Below are 23334 nucleotides of genomic sequence, written 5' to 3' on the forward strand. Positions count from 1 at the left end.
GCGCAGGTGCAAGCAGCTGACAGCGACCTGGGGCGCAGGCAGACGTCGGGACACTCAGCTTGTCCTCGCCTACCCGGTAGGGGCTCTTCTTCGTTGTCCCGGTCTTCTTTACTTTTGCCGCTTGGGGTGTGCACGCTTCTTCTGGGGGTACTGCTGGTCCCACCCTAGTCGCCAGTGTCGTGGGGCAGGCAAGACCCACGATGAGGCCCAGGAGTGCTCGCAACACTGCGCAGAATTAATTGACAGACACTAAGGCACATGGTGTCGGCCGGAAGTCTCGAGCGACCTCGGCCCCTTTATTTAAGCTCTCTGGCCACGCCTGGCAAAAGAGTGATACATTGTGTGTGGGTGCTTCCGGGGTCTCGGCCACACCGGACAATAAGGTAGACCGCTACACTCGTCAAGATCTCTCAAAATCCTGTGATTCAGTATTTCTTGCTGTCTGCAGAGGAGAGATCGAATTGTCCAGTCCAAGAAACAGATGCAGGTCAGCAACTGAACTGCTTGGAATTAAGTCCAGCTGTAGCTTCTAAAACATTGGGTTTTCAAACAGTAGCAAAAGTTCGGGAAATATGCATGACAGCCAAGAGGTTATGCAGGTCTAGGTGAGTAGCACATGAGAAGGGACAAATGCTGCTCACCAACAGACTCCTGAAAGGGTATGCATACCATGCAAGATACACATTACTTTCTAGTTACATGAGGATTTTACTTTAGCGTCTCATCTCCAGGGAATTGCTTATCTGAGTTTACTTTAAAAAGCCCTCTTCTTGAATTCCTACGTCCTAGGGTTGCATTGCAGTGTCACCTTAAGTTCTACTTCCCTGGCCATCTCTCAGCTACCCTTTGTCCATAGTTTGCTATACCCAGAGCTGTGTATATGGCAGGCAAGATGACTGGGTCATCGATTCATGGAAAAACACTTCTTGGCTGCTCAGACCCACACTCAACTCAATTAAAGTTATGTTTGGATTAAAGGATTTACTCGAAATCTCTTTAAGAAGATTCAATGTCCTGGTTTCCTAAGGATTGGTTTCACTCTCTACTCTCCTTTTGTGATTTGACCACAGGTTTCCTGGACCTTTTGCCTGCCACCACTCTCACTTATTAGCCGGAGTCTCTATGATTGCTTAGCTATTACAAAGGTTAGTTGGAAGTCTTATCCCAGCCTTTTGAGTTTTAGAATAGTTTCTGTTGTGATGAATGTTTTACTGCACTTGTTAGTTCACATTTTTGGGTTTTAAATTTCCCCATAGGTAGTCTTATGCTGTGTTCGAAGCAAGGATGGCTGCTTTGAACAATTCAGATAGATTTGCTTCTTTAACTGATTTTCACAGTCTTGCAAAGATATCACTTAGGTCTTGCTTTCAAGAGAGGATCCTGCTTACCTCTTAGTAATAGCAGCTTTTCAATTTGGAGGCCTGTGGGATCCTGGCAATGCTATTGGTGGCAGCTAACGTCTGTGATAAACAAGTGGGTTTCAGTCTTTCAAGAATTGGCAGGTATTTGGTCTTCAGCAGTTCTTTGCTTTCTCTACTGCTATGAGCACACCTTTCCTCAATTGTGGTATGGCCCTGGTTACAATCATCATCAGGCTAAGAGAAACCCTCCAATCCTCGATGTTTTAACAATGTAAATTCTGATATCCAGAAGGAGATTACACCGGTTTTGAAGAAAAAGGCCTAGTGTGGCAAAAAGACAACTTGGAGCAGGGAAGTATATTCGAAGAAAGGTTTTTGTGCCTTCCTAATATTTCCTCTCAAACTGGCGCATGACTGAAAAGAAGACTCCTGCTGGTCTATGGCGTGCTCATTCAATTATTTATTTCCAGTATTAATATCTTTCAGCAGTAAATCTATAGCTCCAGCTCCACCTTCACATCAATCTTGCCCTGGTATGGGGTGAGCATGGGGAAGACTTCTTCTTTCAGGAAACGGGTTACCTGCCAGGAGAGAGGAGAGCTTTTAGTCCCACCAGTTCAAGTATTAGATCAATTTCTAGTCTTTCAGGAATAATCACATATCACCCACCCCTGCATCCTTCCTCCTCACCTGCTGAGGGGCCCGGCCCGTGAAAGACTTTGGGTCCAGGAGGCTGTCTAGCTGACCCAGTATGGGTGCAAAGTAAGGATCAGCACGGATCCGGGCAATTAGGTCATTGTCACCACCTTCCTGTTTCACCACAGCAGCGGCTTCCTGCGATAGCACGCGGATCCGCTCATGACAGTCCTATAGAGAATGGTGAGCAATGGAGAAGAACAGAGGTGAGCAGTGAAGGAGAGAAAGAAATACAAGGGATGAAACCTTATGGAGAAGATGCAAGTTAGAAATACCAGAGAATAACAAGCAAACAGGACACAAGCGAGCAATGTCGTCTGAGGTGGATTGCAACTAAGGTGAGATGGGCCCAGGAGATTTGTCACACGGACCCGAGTTCCCAGGACAATACAAAATGTGTTTGACAGCAGCCTTCGCCAGCAAGGTTCAGACTGGATTCTGTGGTATTGCCTACTATTTCAAATAGGTGAACGAATATGGGAAGGCAGCTGCGGAAATGTTAGGGGCAGAGTCCAGCATGACACTTAAGGTCAGGCAAATATAAGTAGATCAAACACTGGGAAGCAATCTAACTAAACCCAAGAGCTGAATACACATTAAAAAAGTGGCGAATTAAGGCAGACGATTTCTATATTTATAGTCTCACCAAAATAATGCTCTTCTTACATAAAATGCAAATTACGCTGCCCACTACCAAAAAATGAAGAGGGGGTGAGTGTGTAACAAAGTGGAGTACTTCAAAGTAACTGTGAATGTGATAACATCTCCTCAGAGGTGGATGTCCAAGTTCTCTTCCAATGTAGATTCCCAAAGGAACTGGCGTGTCCCAAAATTGTTCAAAATAAATGTGAAATTCCCTCTCTACGTGAGGCCGGTGCCTCACGTAGAGAGGGGATTTCACATTTCAGATAAGTGTCACGAATATGCCAGTGGGCCAGGGTGCAGCATCCAACTTTAAGAGCAAGGCTGAATTCTTAAAGAAAAGTACATATTAAAATGCACCATTGTACATTTTCTTAATTATTTAGCCAGACCGCTAGGTCTTCTCCTGCCCATTTTAGGCCTGGCTTGGCAGTGCTGTCTTCATTCTTTAAAAGATGCACAGAGTGGACTTTGGCTCCACCCAGAGGAATGTTTCCCTCTCACCTCATGCTTTTGGCAGTTTGATGTACCATTCTTCCTATTGCACTGCATGAGGGACTATTTTACATCTCAAAAATACACTGAACAAGCACACATTAAATTGTTTATCTCCAGATCCAGTATATAGCAAAAACAATCACGCTTGCATTGTTCTTTTTCACTTTTAGGCTTTAACGTTTTCAGTCAGGACTCAAAATGCAAGCCAGACTTACTGGATTTGCCAATGTTCGTTCAATCGAACTGCTGCTAGTGACTAGATTAGAGCGGTGTTTGCATGAATTGCCCCTGGCAGATGTTAAGAGAATTTTTGTATGGTATCTTTGTTGGGGTGATGTTTAAGCTCTAAAACCACTCTATACTTGGCTTACTCTGGCAGTCCTGTGGTCATTCATATGCTGTGTATGCGGAGGAGATAAGCCCCTTGTGTTTACAGGTCTGTTCCTCTCAATTTCTAAGAGGAGCACACAAAATGTCTGCCAGACTACTAGACAGACAGAGCTGGTGTGACAGATTTGTAGTCCAATCCTGGCAGATTCTTTCCAGATGTTATGCTGTACAGAGAATGAGTGGTGGCAGCCAATCGACAGCTTGTGCAAAGGCCTCTAGGAGTGTGGGCAGCTGGCAAGTCTTACTTGTCGGTTGCCTCCAGATTTCACCATGGCCATGATTACATTCTCAGTTGCCATGAATGGCAGTTCTTGGCGGATTCTTCGTTCGATCACCTGAGGTGGAGAAGAAAGGAACAAGTAATCAAATATTAGGCACTAGGATACGCACACAGCTCTAGAGATGCAACTCAGTCCTGGCTTTAGCTACCCCCTTTATATTATGTTACTGAAACAAGACGCAGCTCTGCGGGTTCCCCCCAATCCCACCTTGCAACTCCTATACCTTTCCTACTTGTGGCCCACATGCAGTTCTACCAATGCAGAATTGAAGCGGATGCTGAGATTCCGGCACCAGGACCCACAAAGATCTGCCAGTGCAACTCAGTATTGACCTTTAACACTCATCCTACTCGAGTGCTTGTGCTCAGCTATTGCACCTCAATCCTGACCTGCAACCATGACACTTCCATGGGCGTAGCTATAAGTAGTGCAGCAAGTGAAGTACCACCATGGCCCAGAGATGGGAGGGTCCCCTTCATCCCTTTCACTGATAACCGTTCATCTGCCAGCTAATTTGTTTTGTTACCCTTTTGCAACTGGCTTTGGGTTTGAGTTTCCCTGCTAGAGTACTCGCCTGCGGAGCAGCGGTGTAGTAGGAAAAAGGATGTAGGGATCGAAAGGCACAGAAAACATATCTCATGGGAACCGCAGACCTATTGAAAGGCCAAACGTTACAGACTGCAGTCATATGCCTGTCTTTGGAAGAAGAAGGGAGAGAAAAAGGGACCACATATATGACAATGGCAGAGAAAGAACGCTATAGAGTAAAGAATACAGACTATCAAGGTGAGAGAAAAGGGAACGAATACAAATGAAAAAAGGTAATCACAAGAGCAAATTTGAGAACGGAGTACAGGCATAAAATAGGAGAGCATGATAGCAAGGAAAGGACAAAAGAAGTTGATAATGATGAGAAAGTGAAGAGACAACAAGACTCATAAGGGGAAGAGGAGCATGAAAGAACACAAAATAAGGATGTGGACGAGATGGATGGAGATGGTAGAGGAGAGAAAAAAGACAAGCTATAGGAAAAGAATAAGGGATGACAGTCAGAGTACAGCGAGATTATAGAGGTGGTTGGAGAAAGCAGAGTTTGGGAAGTAGGAGAATATGATGATGAGACAGTAAGTAGAAGGGAATAGAGAGGAGAGAATGAAAAGGAGGAAGGCGAAAAGAGGAGAAAGGAATAAAACTAGGGAGGAGAAAGATGAAAGACAGGTAGGATGGGGATTTTACAGCCCCATGAGAAGGGAAATTAGTGCAGTAGCACTGGTGCACAGAGATATAAGGGTTCCACGCTCCAATCAGGTCTATTTTTATTATCCAAGTTGGAGGAAATGGAGTAAATTTTTCTTGTTCGCACTGAGGCCCATGACACCTATGCTAAGTCACTGCACATGTATGTACTGGGGTTCACGCAGCTCCATTAATTAGCCAGAGCAGACCTGCAGCGTGCAATCCTTTATTTCAGCACCTGGGCCAAGACACAGCTTTTCTAACAGACCTCCATCCTGATTTACCACATTCCTTGCCAACCCTGCACTGGGATCAACACACAATTCTTCTGGTGCACCTCGACGCCTCACTCCCTGCTATGGCAACAGAGAACTCTGTCTGTGCCCCTTAGACACCAAGTGTAGTACCTTCGATTCCAGCCCACAGGCCAGGACACAGCTTTCTAACAGCACTCCAATCCGGTGTGTATCACTTACAACGCAACTTTTACGTCGTAATGCTGTTACAACGCAGCTATTACAACGCAGGATCCATTACATCGGATGCCATTACAACGCATGGCATTACATAGCAGATGGTATTACAACGCATACCATTACATCGTAAGTATTGGTAAGTATATAATTTTTTTTTTTTTTATTTAATATTATATAATTGATTTAATTATTATTAATTATAAATGAAAATAAATAAAAATATTTATTTATGTTTTTAAATATTATAAATTAAATTTATTAATTTAAGTAATTTTTTTAATAAGTATGAGTATAGGAGTATATGTTTTGGGGTACTGAGGTATATGTTTTGGGGTGTTTGGGTATTTTTAGGTTTTAGGGCAGGGTTTGGGTTTTGGGGTACAGGGGTGTTTTTAGGTTTTAGGGCAGGGTTTGGGTTACAGGGGTGTTTTTAGGTTTTAGGGCAGGGTTTGGGTTTTGGGGTACAGGGGTGTTTTTAGGTTTTAGGGCAGGGTTTGGGTTTTGGGGTACAGGGGTGTTTTTAGGTTTTAGGGCAAGGTATGGGTTTTGGGGTACAGGGGTGTTTTTAGGTTTTAGGGCAAGGTTTGGGTTTTGGGGTACAGGAGTGTTTTTAGGTTTTAGGGCAGGGTTTGGGTTTTGGGGTACAGGGGTGTTTTTAGGTTTTAGGGCAGGGTTTGGGTTTTGGGGTACAGGGGTGTTTTTAGGTTTTAGGGCAGGGTTTGGGTTTTGGGGTACAGGGGTGTTTTTATGTTTTAGGGCAGGGTTTGGGTTTTGGGGTACAGGGGTTTGTGTTTTGGGTTAATTAAATTATATTTACCATTTTTAAATTAATTAAAATATATTTAATAAATTAAATTAATTTTATTTCATTAATTACATTTTTAAATTAAATTAATTAAATTAAATAAATTATTTCAATTAATTTAATTTAATATCAATTATAAAAATATGTACATTAAGTTAATTTTATTATTTTAATTAAATTAAATTATTCCCATTTTTTATTAAAATTACATTTATTAAATAGATATTATTTTATTAAATTAAATTAATGGCTTTTTTAAAATGTATTTTATTTAAATTAATTAAATTAAATTAATTAAATTAACTTAATAAAAATTTAAAAAAAGGTATACTTACCTATACTTACGATGTAATGCCATGCGTTGTAATACCATCTGCTATGTAATGCCATGCGTTGTAATGGCATCCGATGTAATGGCTCCTGCGTTGTAAAAATTACGATGTAAAGGAATGCGTTGTGAAAATCTGCGTTATAGTGACACCAATCCCTCCAATCCTGCCCTGTGAGGACTGGCACCAAAAAGCTCTGCCAGTGCACCTCGATCTCAACCTGCAACCTCTATACTCCATGTATTAGGAAGCGGGCAGATCTGTCAGTACCCTCATGCCATATTGTGCCCACTGCAGCCCTCCTCAGTCAGATGATGTTGGCTCTTACCTTAGGGTACACCACCAGCCCCTCGCTGATGTTCTGCAGGGTGCTCAGGATGATATCCGCCGTCAAGAATCCTTCCGCCAGACAGATGCGCCTGAAAAGAGAGCGAGTTTTGAGCACTCCCAAGATCCACCAGAGAAGCAGAATAAGCCTTGCAAGCACAGGCAGCCACTCACACACCTCAAAAACACAACCACAGCTTACCACCAAGCAGCTGCCCCTCTCCAAAGTCATTAACACTGCTCAGCACCCAAGGCATTCACCACTGCTTCTTAATGGACATTGCATGGTCTTACATGCATTTGTATAATGCTTCACACCCCGGCAATATCTATGTGAGGATCAGAGTTGTGCTCTTCACAGTTTGCGTCCCAGGGTATATGGTGTGTAGTGAAGTGAAATGAGAGACAGGGTGCTTAAGCTTATAAGCTCAAGTGTAAGAATGGAGAGGCAGAATGGCCCATGTGCGAAATGGTGTAGCATAGTGCATGTATGACAGTCTGCTCATGCTGAATCTATGTGTGAAGTGGAGGAGCAAGAGAGAATGAATGATAGTTGCACATTTACTTGTGCTTACCATCCTTGGGGCGAGTTGGAAAGAAGCCTACTAAGGCCAGTACAATCACACCAATTAATATGGACTCAAAGAAGAGCCTCAAACAAGACCAAAGCCAATCCAAACATGTCCAAAACATGCAGAGATGCCTGGACTGACTGAATTAAACATCCCCAAAGGCTGAGCTAATGTCAGGAGGTAGTTATAACCGGCACAACTAAAGAGGGCTTAAGGAAAAAACTCACAGTCCAATTATACATGTCAAAGCTAATTCATAAAACATGCCCAATGCAGTGATAAGAGAACGTATTTTGAGGTGTGTCTGGTATTTCCATCCCAGGACAGAATGGCTGTGCCCACCACGTTCAAGTCAGACATTTCCACCATGGTCTCCCTACTGTTGAAGAGCACGGGGCAGCAGCAACTACGCTTGCATAGGGATACACACAGTAGAACCCCTTCAGCAGATCAGAGTTCAGGTTGCAGTAGGGAAAGCCCTGGGCAATACTCCCACTCTACAAGGAAGAAGATACCAGTAAACTCCGGGTTGGTCTTTTCACAAAAGAATTCAGTGAGAAATTACACGTCACTGACACTTAGAATACCATATCAATCCAGAGCCAACTGCTTCCTCAAAACGTTCACTGCTTTCATACATGTTTTCACGTAGCTTTCAGGTATTGAAACTGTAAGTACTGGGGTCGTACTTGTTTCCGTGACATCACACTGTTTGTTGGTCGCCCAGAATACTTTGCTGCGGAAAGCTTGAATCATAATTTTAAATCCCAGGTCTAAACAAAGTTAACTCGAAACATGCCAAGCTTTATATATGTGCTAGTATTGTAAATCTGCTCTGCGTATATCAAAGACTGAGGCGATGGCCTGAAAAACAAACAACGCATGAAAATAATTTGGGGGAAGCACTGTTGTCTGACACATCCTCCTGTAGACAAACGCTTTTAAAACAAAGTGCATCTCTGCCAGTACCTGTTGGCACTGTCGTCAAGGGTACGCTCAAGCCACTGCACGGCTGCTGTCTGCAGTGGGTCCATCAGCAGCGTCATGAGGTGGCGTGATAGGCTGCAGCAGCGCTCCGAACGCATAGGGTTCCGCTTGTACGGCATGGCGCTGGAGCCTGGCACAGAGATGCAGAAAAAAACAGGGCATCTCAGGAGCTGGGTGAACCAATCAAGTCCAAGCTGCTATCTTTGTCAGATGGATAGCTCTTTTTTGAGGCTTGGGCCTGCAAGATCTGTTTTACCTGGGAGATAGATCTGCTATGAGGTCTTAATTTGTCAAATCTGTGCAAATGGACGGACAGTTCTGCTGCCTCAGCCATGAGGATTTGGCGCTAGAATTAAATGGCTGGGACTTCTGAAACTGTCACTCTAAGGTGTGGTGGGAAAGGCAATGGGATTCATTCCAAGTCAAATCTCACTATAACCCATCCACCCTCCAGCCCAGTTCCCCGGCTCACCAATCTGCTCCTTTTCGAAAGGCTCCTCAATCTCCTTTAGGTTCGCCAACAACCGGATATCCGTGCAGATCTTTTTCAGAAATAGGGTGGGTTCCCATGGGGGGTGTGGAAGGAGGGGGGCGAAGAAAAAAAAAAGTATGGGGCAGAAGGGAACACAACAGGAAGAAAGTAATATGAATAGAAGCCTGAGAATCACAGCACTGTAAACAACAGGTACTAATATTAGACTGTGTCCATTTTCTTGACTAGGAAAGGAAAGGCAGAGAAGAAGGTCACAACCTTGCTCTCGTCCTCCCAACGGATACCATCTGATGTACTAAAGATCACACAACTTCTTTCGCCCTCCCCACCTACCGTTTTTCCACACTGTTCATTCTTAAATCCCCTGGGTCTTTGGCTAGGGACAGTTTTACAAAGTATTAGGAATCCACCCACAAGCAATGTCTTTGGCCAAGATATGGTGGCAGGGCTGGGAGCAGTCAGCTGAGCTCAAAACATAGCTGACTTTGGACAGCTCTCTCAGCCTTTTGAAGCACAAACAAATCAAACATTGCCTTAGGCCACAGACTACAAAATAGTTTCTGCAGAATCATGCATGCCCCAAAGAGATCTTACATCTCCCACTCTTACATCTTACATTTAACTGGAAAGGCTTGAGAAAGTACTCACCTTGTGTACAGAAGCACCCAGGCTCGCCAGCACCGACATAACCTCAATATCTACTTTACGGCTGTACGTCTGTCCAGTCACCAAGTATGACCTAGCAGGGGAAAGCAACAGTTTAAGGATTAAGACCCTGGGAAGGAAATAGAAAAGCCACAAGGAAGGGACTGAGGTCCTGAGTAAAGCTAAGAGCTAGAGACTGCGACGCTGGGATAAAGCAAGTGTGGAGAGAGTAACAAAAAAAGGACTCGTCCTACTTATGCATCTGACCCCATTCCATCCACAAAAGTACCTCCAGATAACCGCAGCTCCCCATTACCCATGAAGCCTTCTATAGATCTATCCATTCCTTAGTTTTTGTCAACCTCTACAACCTCCATCCTGTGAACATTCACCAGCTGTGTTTCGTTTGGCCCTGTATAGAGCTTTGTTACCCGTAGCTAGGTTTGCACTATAAAATACCCCACTACACACAAAGACACATACTTCCTCTAAAAAAAATGATGCGTGGCGGACTCTGGAAAGCAACAAGCAAGAAACTCATCATGGCAAAAAGCGAAAGACTAGAGATTAATTCTGGGGAATTCAATGGAACAAGCACTCCAAACCAGTAGAAAGCAACAAGCAAAAGGGGGGAAATCATTGATCCAGAATTGGAGATCCCAGGAAAAGGAAAAAGCAAGAGACTCAAAACCGCAGGGGAATCACCAAGCAAGGAGCTTATACCCCAGGAAAAGCAAGAGGGAATCACCTGGACCTTCAGGAAAGCCATGAGCAGGACTTGGATCCTGGGAAAAGTGGCAGGCGTAAGTCACCGATACCTGGAGACTGCACAGACAATGGATTCAGTCCATAATGGAAAGCAACAAGTGAGGGGATCATACTCACAGGAAGGAAACCGGTGTCAGACTGCGGGGAAAGCAACATGTGATAGACTCAAGCATGTTGGCCTAGGTCTCGCCCTCTTTGCAATTAACCTCTATGGGAAATAGTAAAGTTCATTCTTTGAACATTTCAAAGAGGGCATGAAATTTCAGATAGCCTATTAACAATTTTACTGACTACTTGAGAAAGTACAAATATCTTACTCAACCAGAATCCTTTTAGAAGTCATTCATAAAAACATCCAATGAACAAAGGAAGCTATGACCAGTAGGAGTAGCAGGGTGAGATTCTCTCTATTTGCATCATATCTGAATGGACTGATTGCCCTAAATGTTCAACTCCTTTTGAAAGTGATTTGGACAAGAGAGTTCTACTGTAGCGGGCTGCATGATAGCGGTGTGGTAGTTACGTGCTCTACACAGCCCGCAAGGTGACCAAAGACGGAGAGAGATGAATCGCCTGTGAAACAAAGGTGAAGGTGCTTAGGTAAAATGCATAGAGCGAAACAGAACTCAAAAGAACAGTTGGCACACAATACAAGTGTAGCCAGAAGCATCTTGGTAGTGGGTGGCAAAGTAATGCATCTACCTGTTGCCATTAGTACCTGTCAATGTCCAGTGTAGGATAACCTTAGATTACAAATGGCTGAACCCGAACAATCTTGAAACCCTCAAAGAGCAACACGTAAATGAAGCAGACTAGATCAATGTAAGGAGGTGCAGTTCCTGATGAAAATTCATTTGCCACTGTTTCTGCTGCACGGACACCTAGTCTTTTCATGGTTACACTCGACTGAAATCTACTTTTGCCAATCACTATATTAAAATAATAAACTGCTAGTGATCTATACCTTACCACTCCAAGGTGAACTTAAGAACACAACAATTCTATCTACAGTCAACAGAGGAGACCTGGAGAGCACAGAATATTTCCCTTACTTTTGCAATATAAAATAGCTTTAATTTTTCATTCTTACCGTTTAAACCCGGCCATCTCAGTCACCAGACGGTCCAGTTCTTCCACCTGGAATAAGAAAATTAATTTAGGAGAACAAATCTCATTTGTGGCTGATGAGCAGAAGGCTTGAATGAGCCCCGTGCAAGTAAAAATGAGAAGTTTATGGTCTTTCCAGTAAAAAGTTTAGCCTATTTTTCTCTCTCAGGGAGAATTTTCTAGAATGATACTCTCTGCATAGCACCCTATTTTGAAACAATGGGTGGTAGTTACAGATTCCTGGTGAGGCTTTTGCACACTACCTTCAACTCTGTGGCCGCTGCATAGGCCTTACAGGGACACCATCTCTTCTGCTGCTCGTTTTTAGGAAACTATATATTTTTTTGCTTAAGCGCTCCACAAGACAGCATGCATTGATAAGCTGTCTCTTTTGTGTGCTTTTCTCCAGCTCCTGCTCTGTGCTGTTCTATATCTTCCATCTGCTTCTCTCCCAGCATTGCGCTCTCTCTCGCCTGAGTTCTTACAAGCACTCAAGAGCGCATGTGTTTCCCTCTCCAAATTGCTCTCTTGTCCGCCTGCTTCTCTCCCAGCACTGCTCTGTCACTTTTGCGTACCGCCACAAGAAAGGGACATTTCTGGCACTGTACATGTCCCCCATTGTAGCTCTGAACTACTTTCCGGGCAGGGTCCTGCACTTGAGGAAAACCTTGGCCTGCTGGGGAGGGGGGTGCAGATATGAAGCTCCAATTTGTACAATCGATCAGTGTTTTGTAGCTTGTGCATCTTCTATAGGGAGAAGAATTAGACTTCCACTGAGGAAGGGCTGAATCTACATTCACGAAAGCACTACCACATGCTGAAAGATGCAAGTAATGGAGGTCCTCTGCATGTGGCCCTTTGCCAAGATAGGGGAAGTAAGCACTATAGAAATACAATACTATGTGTGGCACTAAAATCCTCAGCTACATGGGTAGCATGCTAGGATGTGACATGTTTAACGCTTTGTGGAACAGTAAGACTCTACGCATTCACATGCAAACCAGAGCATCATAATCTTGTTCTCCATCTTTACAACAATGTGGCTTATTTTGATTCGGTTTCAGGTGCCTTTTTAAATTTCCTAATACCATACTATGTAAGTGCTGTGAGAAGGGAGCACATGTGTGAATTATTAGGGCACATTTCAAGAGCTTCACTAAACATTTCAGCTATTTTGCAACACAGAACACTTCCCAGACAAGCATGGTTCTGACTTTGCGCCCTTCATTCCACCCACCACGAAAGGGAAGCCATTACAGCTCTTTGGAACGCACAAAACTGTAGCAAGAAGCTCGCCAATCAGAAGAACTTAAATCTGTTCCCTTTATGATTCTGTTTTATTTCAGGACATCTTTGAAGCAAATATTTCAGTTCAGGGGTGTGTCACTAATTTTCATTCCCTCAAATGTAATCTTTCTAGTGCTGTCCGTTCTTTTGGCCATTCTCTCCGAATCTCCACCATTGTTACTGCTTCAAAAACGCTACACCATAGATGACGAAGTTTATCTTCAGAGTGAGTGTTTCATTTAAATGTTCCTCTTTTTTGATAACATCTTTTAAAAACCATACAATATAGAAGAAGCATGTTTGTTATGCACCATTTGCAGAAATTAGCTGGTTAAGCTTGATTAACGCGGTAACCTCACAACAATAGTGCTATAAAATTCTCTTGAAGTGGACTATAAATAACTCAAATCCAAATAAAATGAAGCGTGTCCTCTTCAAATGCAGAATCGTAGCCTCAGAAACTTGAATATTTAATTTCCAATAAACATAACAAAAAATGTAACCGAAACCGTATTGGCATAACAGCCATAGCTGCTGCCTTTAGAACTAGGGCACCAGGTTTGAGTCTCTATGGCAGCTCAACATCCTGTGATTCTGGGCAATTCACCTAATCTCCTCGCGCCTACCAGAAAAAAGCATTTGCAATGCAATAGGTCTCGCATTTACAAGAGTTTGAGCTATTGGCTTTGTAAATGTGTTGTTTTCCGAACAGATAAATAAAAGGCAGTGTCACTTACAATGCCAATAGCTTAAACTTGAGCAAATACAAGACCTATTGCATTGCAAACGCTTGTTATTTGTTGTAGGTTGGAATAGCCTAGCATGTGCTTACCCACATTCACCAACGTTAGAGTGCAGTAACCAAATTGAAAAACGTAGTGCCATGATGCACATTTTTTTTCCTTTTATTTTTTAATGTCATTATGCTCAGCTACTAGGTATCCAGAAAGGAGAATAACATGCAAGTAAAAGCAAGAGTGTACGGGAAGAACAAGTTACTTATCTTCAGTAACACCTTATCTGATAGAGACTAGATATAGCTGCAAATTCCTTACCTATGAATTTTCCAGGCATCAGACTGGATTTGAAGATTTTTTGTGAGCAATTCCCCAGCGCGCCGATTGGTGGCGTCATTTGGCTCCACATGTCATCTGCACTGGAAGTGACATCCCTGCCACCTATAGAGACACCATCTAGGCACACTGACGTCAGTTTCTTTTAACGACTTTCCACTCCAGAAGCGCGGAGGCATGAAGAACACTGACCACAGGTGTGGAAAACTGAAGCCCTGACAGGGATGAGCCATGTCCCTAGAAATCCGAACACAGAGCGGGGAGGATGGGTGGGTCGGTAAGGAATCTGCAGCTAGATATAGTCTATACCAGATAAGGCAATACCGAAGGTAAGTAACCTGTTCATCTGAGACTTCTAGCTGCAGATTCCTTATCTTTGAATAGATACTCGAGCAATACCATCCCCGGTGGTGGGTCTGTGAACCAGTTTCAAACAAGGACGCCCTGCAGGACTGAATGGGCAAAGTGCCCATACCTATGGATCTGACTGTCCAGACAGTAATGTTTGGTGAACGTGTGCAGGAAGCCCGAATTGCTGCCTGTCAAATATCCACAACCGAAACTCCGTGAGCTAACGCAGTGGTCGCAGCTTTAGCTCTGGTGAAATGAGCTCGCAAACATTCTTGAGGTTGTTTCTTGGACAATGCATAGCAGATTTTAATGCAGAGCATGAACCATCAGGAGATGATCAGTTTCTGCACAGCTCAACCTTTCATTGCATCAACATACCCCACAAAGAGTTGTTCGTTCACCCCAAACTGTTGTGTGAGGTCAAGGTAGAACTACAACACTCTTTTGGGGTCCATAAGGTAGAGTCGCTCCTGTGTAGGAGCATAAAAAGTAGGCAGAGTGATGGATTAGCCTATGGGAAATGGGGTAACTACTTTAGGTAGTAAGGAGACCCTTATGCGAAGCACCAGTTTGTCAGAATAGACTGATAAGTAGGGTAGATTATGCGACCAGGCCTGCACCTCATTTACTCTACTGGCAGATGCAACAGCCACCAATAAGGCGGTTTTAATTGTCACAGGCCTGAGGGGACAATTATGAAGAGGCTCGAAAGGAGCACACATCAAGAAAGTTAACACCATATTCCACTGAGGCATGATAAATGGTGAATGAGGAAGAGATGAACACGTCTTTTTAGAAACCTATCTACAAAAGGGGATTTGAACAGAGGGATTGTTCCGACAGCAACAAAAAGGCAAAAAGAGCAGACAGATATCCCTTAAGAGTGCACAGAGCAGAGCCCTGCTGGGCAAGGAGAGTAACACTTCAGAAAAAAGGGCAGAAAGGGGATCACTGGCTTTTTCTGCACACCATGCCACATATGTTTGCCAACGGCAGGCGTATATTATCTTGGGGTAAAGACTCCTGGCTGCTGAGATGACATTACAGACTTCGAGAGGAAGGTTAACCCGTAGGCTGCTTCCGCTTTTTCGCGGCAGTGCCGACATTGGCCGACGGCAGCACCAGCGAGGTAGTGCTGCCGTCGGCCAATGGCCGACGGCATCATGGAAGGGGTTAAAAGCTGTCAACTGGTGCCACTAAATCTCTACGCAAGAAGGCGGAGACTTGACAGGTTCAGGTGGAGGACCCTCCCCTGCTGCTGTGACAGAAGATCCTCCTTAAGGGGAAGACTAATCAGAGGATCAAAGCCATTCTCTGTGGCTCAGGATACCAGACTTTCTGTGCCTAATCCGAAATCATAAGGGTGACTTGGGCCTGGTTGATCTTGATCTTCTTGAGAACTCTGGGCAGGAGTGGTATGAGTGTAAAGGCGTATAGGAGTCCTATGCTCCACTCGGATAAAAAGCATTTCCAAGCGAGAGCCGCCTTGGAAAATCCACCGCACAAAACTGCTAACATTGCACATTCTTGGCTGAGGCAAATAGACCTAACCAAGGCTCTCCCCATTGTTGAAAGAGACCTTACGCCACCTCGGGTGGAGATGCCACTCGTGCTCCGCTAGGCATCGATTGATTGTCGGTCAGAGAGCCGGCTTTATATTTAACCATCCGGGACAAGCCCTGTTCCAGCCATGTCCAGCGACGCAGGGGCTCTTGAGAAAAGGTTCACGACCAGACCCCACCCGGTTTGCTGCAGTACCACATGGCAGAGGTGTTGCCCGTGAACACCTGCACTCCTGTCAGCGCTGGGTAACACCCCTCTGGCGTTGTTTCAGGTATAAGAATGGGGATGGCACCGCCGGTGGGCTCCAGGAGCATCACATCTGGACCGGCATCTGAGAAGATCCGACCGGCACCATTACGGGAACGGATCCTTGGGGCCTGACTGGAGTTGAAGTGGCCAGCGTGCAACCAGAGAGGCTCCATTCCAACTGCAAGGTGCCCGAAGGCACGCCAGTGGGTCGGACTGCTGAAATAGGAGGTGCTTGGCCTCATAAAACTCTTTTAGTTGGGCGGGGGGCACTCGGCTCCCAGAAACACAGGGAGGCACGGAATTTGCCCAGGCTCTATCGCAGCCTTTAATGACTACGCTCCCTCATCTCGTCTGCTGACTGACTAGGAGAAGTCGAAGAAATCTTGTGTCAAGATTTATCCAAATGTCCCGAGAATTTAGAGTGGGACGAGGATTCTCTTGACCGAGACCTAGAGTATTGCAGCGACGTCCTCTGAGCCGATATGAACTTGAGGGACCATTCCAGCAATGCCTTAGGATTCAAGGCACAGTAGTCGGAACACGACTTTGGTTCGTGGTCGCGCTCGAGACACCACAGGAATACAAGATGCGGATCTGTCACCGCCATCGGTCGATGACAGCCTCCGCAGGGCTGGAAGCTGGCTGTCCTGGAAGACATCCCTGCCACACCAGGAGGAAAAAAAATCTCAGAAAGAGTTGACAAAAAGTAAAAAAATTCCAGACAAACAGTGACTGAAGGGGTAGGTGTTCTTTGAATCAGCACTGGCTGGCGCGTGAAGAAAATAACTGAGGTCAGTGTGCCGAGATGGCGCCTATATAAGTGCTGCGGACGTCACTTTCAGCGCGGACGACGCACACAGAGCTGAACGAGGCCACCTACCAGCATGCAGGTGTACTGCTCATGAAAAATCTTCTGGATCTAGTATGACACCTGGTAAATACAAAGTTAAGGAATCTGCAGCTAGAAGTCTATCAGGTATAGGATTTTAACCATGTTATGGGGTTGTCCGGAATGTCCTGACTGGCTATCTGAAAAGCCATAAAAGTTTACATTTTCTATAAGGAGTGAGGATTTGGGGAGGCTCCAGGAGACAGAAGCTAAATTCCCTCCAAACTCTAAAGGAACATAATCATAAGCACAAGAAGGTTTGTATGAACTTACTATACAAGAGCACCAAACACCCACACTTTTCTCAACGAGGCAGAGGGGAATCCGTTACCTTGTCATGGTCACCCTCGAAGAGCTGAAGGAAGCTGGCCTGTGTGCCTGTGGTGCCCTTTACCCCTCTGAATCGCAACTCATTCCGCATCCTTTCCAAGTTTCCCAGGTCCATGCATAGGTCTTGTATCCAGAGACAGCAGCGTTTCCCTACTGTGGTGAGCTGAGCCGGCCTGAAGAAAGAAAGAAAGAAGAAAAATGTAGTAAGCCTTCGACAGTCATGTAAAGGCAGCAGGCCAGCACCAGAATGAGCTGGACCAGCCGACAATGGCCTGAAAGTGTTTTTTTTAAATTCAGAACAAATATTCATGCAGCAAATCTTACCATCTCACATCATGTACTGAGCTAGACTGACAAACCAAACATGTGCCAGTAACAGTTTAGACATGAAGATACATAATTCCCGCTGAGCGAAAAAGCACAAAGCATGGCAGCTATTCACTAACACAAGCAACAGAAAAGAGAATACATTACATTTGTTCAGAGCACCCACACCACATGCAGGCCACTGAAGCCAACAGCAGTCCACATACACCAAACCCTGGCACGACTGTAGCCCACCAGGACCAACAGTATCCTACCAACACCACCACCACACACCATGTATTGCACAATGAGGGAGGGGAGCTGAGTTTAATCTGGCAACTGCCAGAAAGTGTTTCATTTTTTTATTTAAGTACAATAACAGCATCACAACCCCTGCCATAAAGAATGATTCTCTAGAAGAGTCAAGTAATTTTGGGAATTTCATCATCCTTGCGTGGACAATCAGCAGATTTGTCTGGTTTCTTTTAGTGTTAATGAGAGCTCTACAGAGTTGAGGTTTAGCACTTGTCTAAATTTTAAAAAATGATCTCATTATGCGTCATTGGAATACAGCTTCATTTACAGAGAGGACCTGAATAGACATGTGAAACTTGGGATCAACAGCCCAAACAACATGCTATATTGCCATGGGTTATGGTTTGGGAAATGGATCTAGTTTGGCAAACTAATCTGTTTCCAAATGACTGTTCTGACTATAATCATTAAGTGGAAACAGCAATCGTCTCCAGGATCTCGGTTATGCTTAAAATGGTCCTTTCGTTGCCTGTAACAACCGGACCAGGGGCTGTGCTTAACAGTGGGACAATGCAAGATTTTTTTCTTATTGTTTCAGTGTTACAACACCTCAGTTTCACAGTAAAACAAATATATACAATTTAGTAATAAAAGGCTTTAGGTGACAACATTGAATTATCCAGAAAGAAAAACTAGGTTTGGGGAAGAACACGGGTTTCAATTTTTTTCGGATGGCATAAGTATTCAACATTTGAAATGTTCGAATACAAGTATATTCTGAATGTAATCTGTGTGTTTGGTAGAGTTGGGATTCACTAGCTTTTATTAGTTTGAATCTTTTCTTGAATATTTCTACAAACCTTGATTTTGGCTGTGAATTGTTTGTCATTTCTCGTACTGACCTAATGCAGTTTGTTTACATTAAGAAGAGGATTTTGTTTACTATTTTAGAATTGTTGAAAAGCTAGTTACTCAAGATAGGGCGAAACAATTTCATTTGGGAATTTTACGGTATTTCTAATCTTCAGTGGCTGAAGTAAATGAGTCTTTGTCATAATAGATTGTGTATCTTCTCATTTATAAATAAAGCGTTAGCCACAACCTTTTCATTTAAATAAACAACAAGAATACTTCCTTACCAGGGTTTTCAGCCAGCTCTCTTCATTCAGTGGTCGGTCAGTGTATCATCCACAATTTTGTTCATCTCACAACATCATGCAGCAAGGGGCACAGGGCAACCCACTTTAGCCCTACCTTATGTCTGAGTGATGACACTCTGGTACTGCACAATGTGCACTTGCATATAAAAGTTAAACCCCTTGTACAGTTTTGCAAAAAACTGTCACAATCATTGACAAAGCCAAAAGTTGTCATCCAAAGTAGACCTATTAGTTTTACCAATGCTCGTTTTTTGCTTTTCGTGTTATTTTAAGTCATTGATAGAGCATTGCATTTCACAACTTTTAAACATATTTAACACAAGTAGGCCTGGCGATAAAGGCGATGAGGGTTCACAGCACCCCACACGCTAATTCACAAGTTCGCTGAGGTTGGCTGGACTAGTCTTATGAGTTAAGTGTCAGTAACAGACCAGGTGTAAATTCTACCACCACCATGGCACAGATAACACAAAGCAAGGCAACCGATTCGTGCACTCAGGTTGCCTGGGGTGACAAACAAACTCTAGCCATTCCCACTTGAACACAGTCAAACGTCAACACGAAAAGAATCACAGTCCCATTATGGTGAGAGAAGTTAAGGCACTGCGAAACTAAACAAGCATAGCACAGATCAGACCTAGCACAACCATTAGAAGCCAACACAGCACTGTTACCCTATTCTGGAGCGCTGAACACACTCAAGAACAAACAGAACATGCCTCCGTGGCACAACACCACACAAAATCCACATCAGAAGACAGCACTAGGATGGATCAGAAGAAATACCAACATCGACATACACAAGGAACAATTCCTACCACAGAGGACATGGTCGACACAGGAGAAAACCAAAGATGGTAACAGAAAACCAGACAACGCTCTAATAATCTTTCAGCTCTAACCATCTTTAAGCTTTCAATCTTTCAGCTCTAACCATCAAACCTATGATCAAGCATCAAAATCTCTGCAATTTCATCACACTTACTGGTAATGGGTGAAGCCCAAGGTGGGCAGATCCGCGTACTTCTCTGCAAATTCAGCAAGCCGGCTTATCACTCGGGCGAGCTAAAAAAGAAAGAAAATAGTACTACAGTTGAGGACCAAAGAGAGGAAAAATCCTTCAGAGAGCCACAGAGAACGGGGGAAGAAAGGCTTTAAGGGAATAGTCCAGAATGTCTCCTCTTACAACAGAGTAGCACCCTCTGACCTCTCGAAACCCACAGAAAAAGTAACTGTGGTACACTCTGAAGAGTACGGTTATATCTGCAGGATTACATTTACATGTAATCAGCCTAGGTCCTCCTAGCTGCTCAGTCAGGGTGAGAGATGGTGACGGAATGTTGGTGTGACTGTGATGAATGGAATGCCTGGGTGCCTGTGTGGATGAGTGGTGACAGATGGGCCGAGCAGCTAGGCAGGCTGCTCCTGGTGGGGCTGGTACATGGCTAGTACCCGACTAGAGCTGGCTGGACAGAGATTGATGCTACCTTGACATGGAAGCAATAAACAAGGCTTGGATAATACTACATGGCTACCAGTGTCTATGTACAGGGTACAACAAGTACTCTTTTGGGAGACTATGTTCTTCGGGGAACGTTGAATTCTCAATTTCCTAGTACTTTCAGCTGTAGTAAAATCCACTGCATGAACTCTACGATGTATTCCTGCTGGCGAAAGATGCTGTCTCCGTCTACCACGAGGGTTAGGGCTAAATAACCAGCCATTAAAGAAAGATCGTCTTTTGGGAAATTAATTTTATGTTGAATTAATTTCACCAATTGACGGTGGTCACCACATATGGTTTTCACCACCAATGCCCGCGGCTCTACGACGAACCATCTGCTCAGCCAGCAGTGACTCTACTTCCTCAAATAATGCATTGAATTTCTCAATGGTAGCAGCATTATTTTTCCTAATCTTATATTGCAGTCCAACTTGTCCTAAGGAACTTTATCTTGCTTTTCATTTACCTAACTTACCTATCTTTACTTGTTCCAAAAGTGTTTAACTGCAAACAAGTATTTTCAGAGAGATTTGCTGGGTGGCACCGCTAACAGCTATGAAACCCCAATACAATTCTATAAAAATCAGGACTCCAGAGTTACAGCCTTCTCAGCCTGATTGCCTGAAAACGGTCTTGCCCATGAGTCAGGGTAAAAGCATGATACACCTGCACAATCAGGACTATTTACATGGTGTATTAAATCCCGCCCCAAGCTGGAAACAGGGGTAGGATTCCTGGTGAGCTGCAACACTCGCCCTGACGTCTGAAAGTTACAGTCCCACACTGATACTCCCTGCTGCCTATTCCCACTGGGGTGGGCAGGGCATCAGGGCATCAGAAAGGGAGAGAGATGGAAGCAGAGGTAGGACACAAAGCCCAGCAGGATTCTCCAAGAGGAAACGTGCAAGATGTCCCCAAAAGGAAGCTACCATACATATCTGGTATCTACGCACCCCTCGCACAAACCTCTTACATTGTGGAGTAATCAGTAGGTCACGCAGACGTGGGGTGTATGGTGGTCAGGTAGTGGAACTGTATGAAATGCATCATTTATTTACTCAAATTATCCACATAATTTTAACATGTACATAAGCAAATCTTTACTGGTAAATAATTAGAATCAAACAATACACATTCCACAAGATAACAATGAAATAAACAATTATTCATAAAGTCTGGTCCTTGCATTTACAGAAGCTAAAAATGATTAATCAAGACAAAAGACCACCATCAGATAAAATCATAAAAAATGACATCATGCAATGCCCTCACCATTTCTAAAAATAAAAAAATTGACTGTGGCAGACATTTTATAATCCAGATTACATTAACCCCTTCGACGCTCATGACGAGCTGGGCTCGTCAGGAGGTAGCCTCCTGCTACGCTCATGACGAGCCCAGCTCGTCATGAATAATGGGTTTTTGTAAAGAAGAGCACAGGAGGGGAATTTCGCTAGCGCTCATGTGGTTAAAATCAATTAGTCTTCCAACAGCATGTTACAGTGCTTCACCAATTCCTTGCTTAACAATGTTGTGGACTCCACCATTAATTTAACCAATCTACCTAATAATATTAAATGTTCCCAATTTAAACATTCATGAATGGCTTCATTGTATATGCAAATCCCATCCATATTGAAAAAAAGGTGTCTAAGCCACTTTCTTCATTGCTATCCCAAGCTCAAACTGGTACCAGAATGTGAGGCAAATATTCCCAAAGGCAGAAAACTAATGAGCAAGTTGAAGGAAGATAAATGTGCCTAAAATCTCTCCGCTGCATAAGAATAATCGAGAATCTTAAACATTTCATAGGACAGTAACGTCTTGAAGTCGGGTGTTTCCTGATCAAGTTACAAGATCGTAAGACATACACCAAGATTTTCTTTCCTCATTATGTGTTACAGTGGGTGATGGATTTGGATACAGAGTTATCTGATGACACTTGGGGGGAGATCTGGCAGAGACCGGCCTGATAGTCAATCTGTATTCAGTATAAAGAGAATGCCTACAAGATACTGACTCGTTGGTACCGAACACCCGTTCATTTGGCCAAGATGTTTCAACTTCAACACAACCAGTTTTTCAATAATTTATAAGGAATTTCCATGTCCTGTCACTCGGGCCTATATTAAATAGGGCATTTTTTCACAAAGAGGACCTAATGTTATAAAATAGCTGCGAAAATATTACATAAATATTCCCAATTTTTTTCTCAATGATCCCTCTTATGTGCAGCAAATTTGGAAGCCAATGTAAATAAATTGCACTTCCAAAAATAGATCTTGCTTCAAAGGGTAAATTCCAAAAGTGTTCACACTTGTGTGGTGGAATTAAGTCTAAGAGAGTTTTGAACGCCCCATATTAAGCCTGATGCTACCCTTTAGACACATTTTACAAAAAAGCCACAATATAGAGCAGAGATTTCACCAGTTTGGTTAGATTCTTGTTAAGAATAGAAATAAGAATTCACAGGGAATTTTAATACATAACTGTGTCAGGGCATGTATCAGAAAAACTGTTTTTGTTTTCAATTTAGCCAGATGCATTTTGAGCCATCCAACTCATGGATTCAAATTCATAAATATTTGTTGCGTGCTAAGCACCCCATCACTTTATTACAAATAACAAATCTGCTATGTTTGGTATGTTTAATGCTGAAAACCACTACCGTAGTCTTCTGAACATTGGCCCCAATTTGTAAGCAGCATTACACTAGTTGAGGACACACACATCTCTATGGCTAATAGATGTCAA

General features: G+C 43.6%; 1 protein-coding gene across 1 annotated transcript in view; it reads right to left on the reverse strand.

Annotated features, from left to right (window-relative positions):
* Positions 1 to 1803: 1803 nt before the first annotated feature.
* The window catches only part of ADSL (adenylosuccinate lyase), a 75614-nt gene continuing 54083 nt past the window's right edge, over positions 1804 to 23334 (reverse strand). Inside the window, exons 4-13 of the mRNA XM_078683353.1 lie at positions 20062 to 20141; positions 17357 to 17528; positions 11597 to 11643; positions 9742 to 9832; positions 9073 to 9142; positions 8583 to 8730; positions 7043 to 7133; positions 3833 to 3922; positions 2052 to 2228; positions 1804 to 1942 (exon numbers count right to left, since the gene is read on the reverse strand). Of these exons, the coding sequence (XP_078539479.1) occupies positions 1856 to 1942; positions 2052 to 2228; positions 3833 to 3922; positions 7043 to 7133; positions 8583 to 8730; positions 9073 to 9142; positions 9742 to 9832; positions 11597 to 11643; positions 17357 to 17528; positions 20062 to 20141 (1053 nt within the window). The 3' untranslated portion in view covers positions 1804 to 1855. The remainder of the gene's footprint in view (positions 1943 to 2051; positions 2229 to 3832; positions 3923 to 7042; positions 7134 to 8582; positions 8731 to 9072; positions 9143 to 9741; positions 9833 to 11596; positions 11644 to 17356; positions 17529 to 20061; positions 20142 to 23334) is intronic.

This window comes from Lissotriton helveticus, chromosome 1_1 (assembly GCF_964261635.1).
Source record: "Lissotriton helveticus chromosome 1_1, aLisHel1.1, whole genome shotgun sequence".
NCBI classification, from domain to species: Eukaryota; Metazoa; Chordata; class Amphibia; order Caudata; family Salamandridae; genus Lissotriton; species Lissotriton helveticus.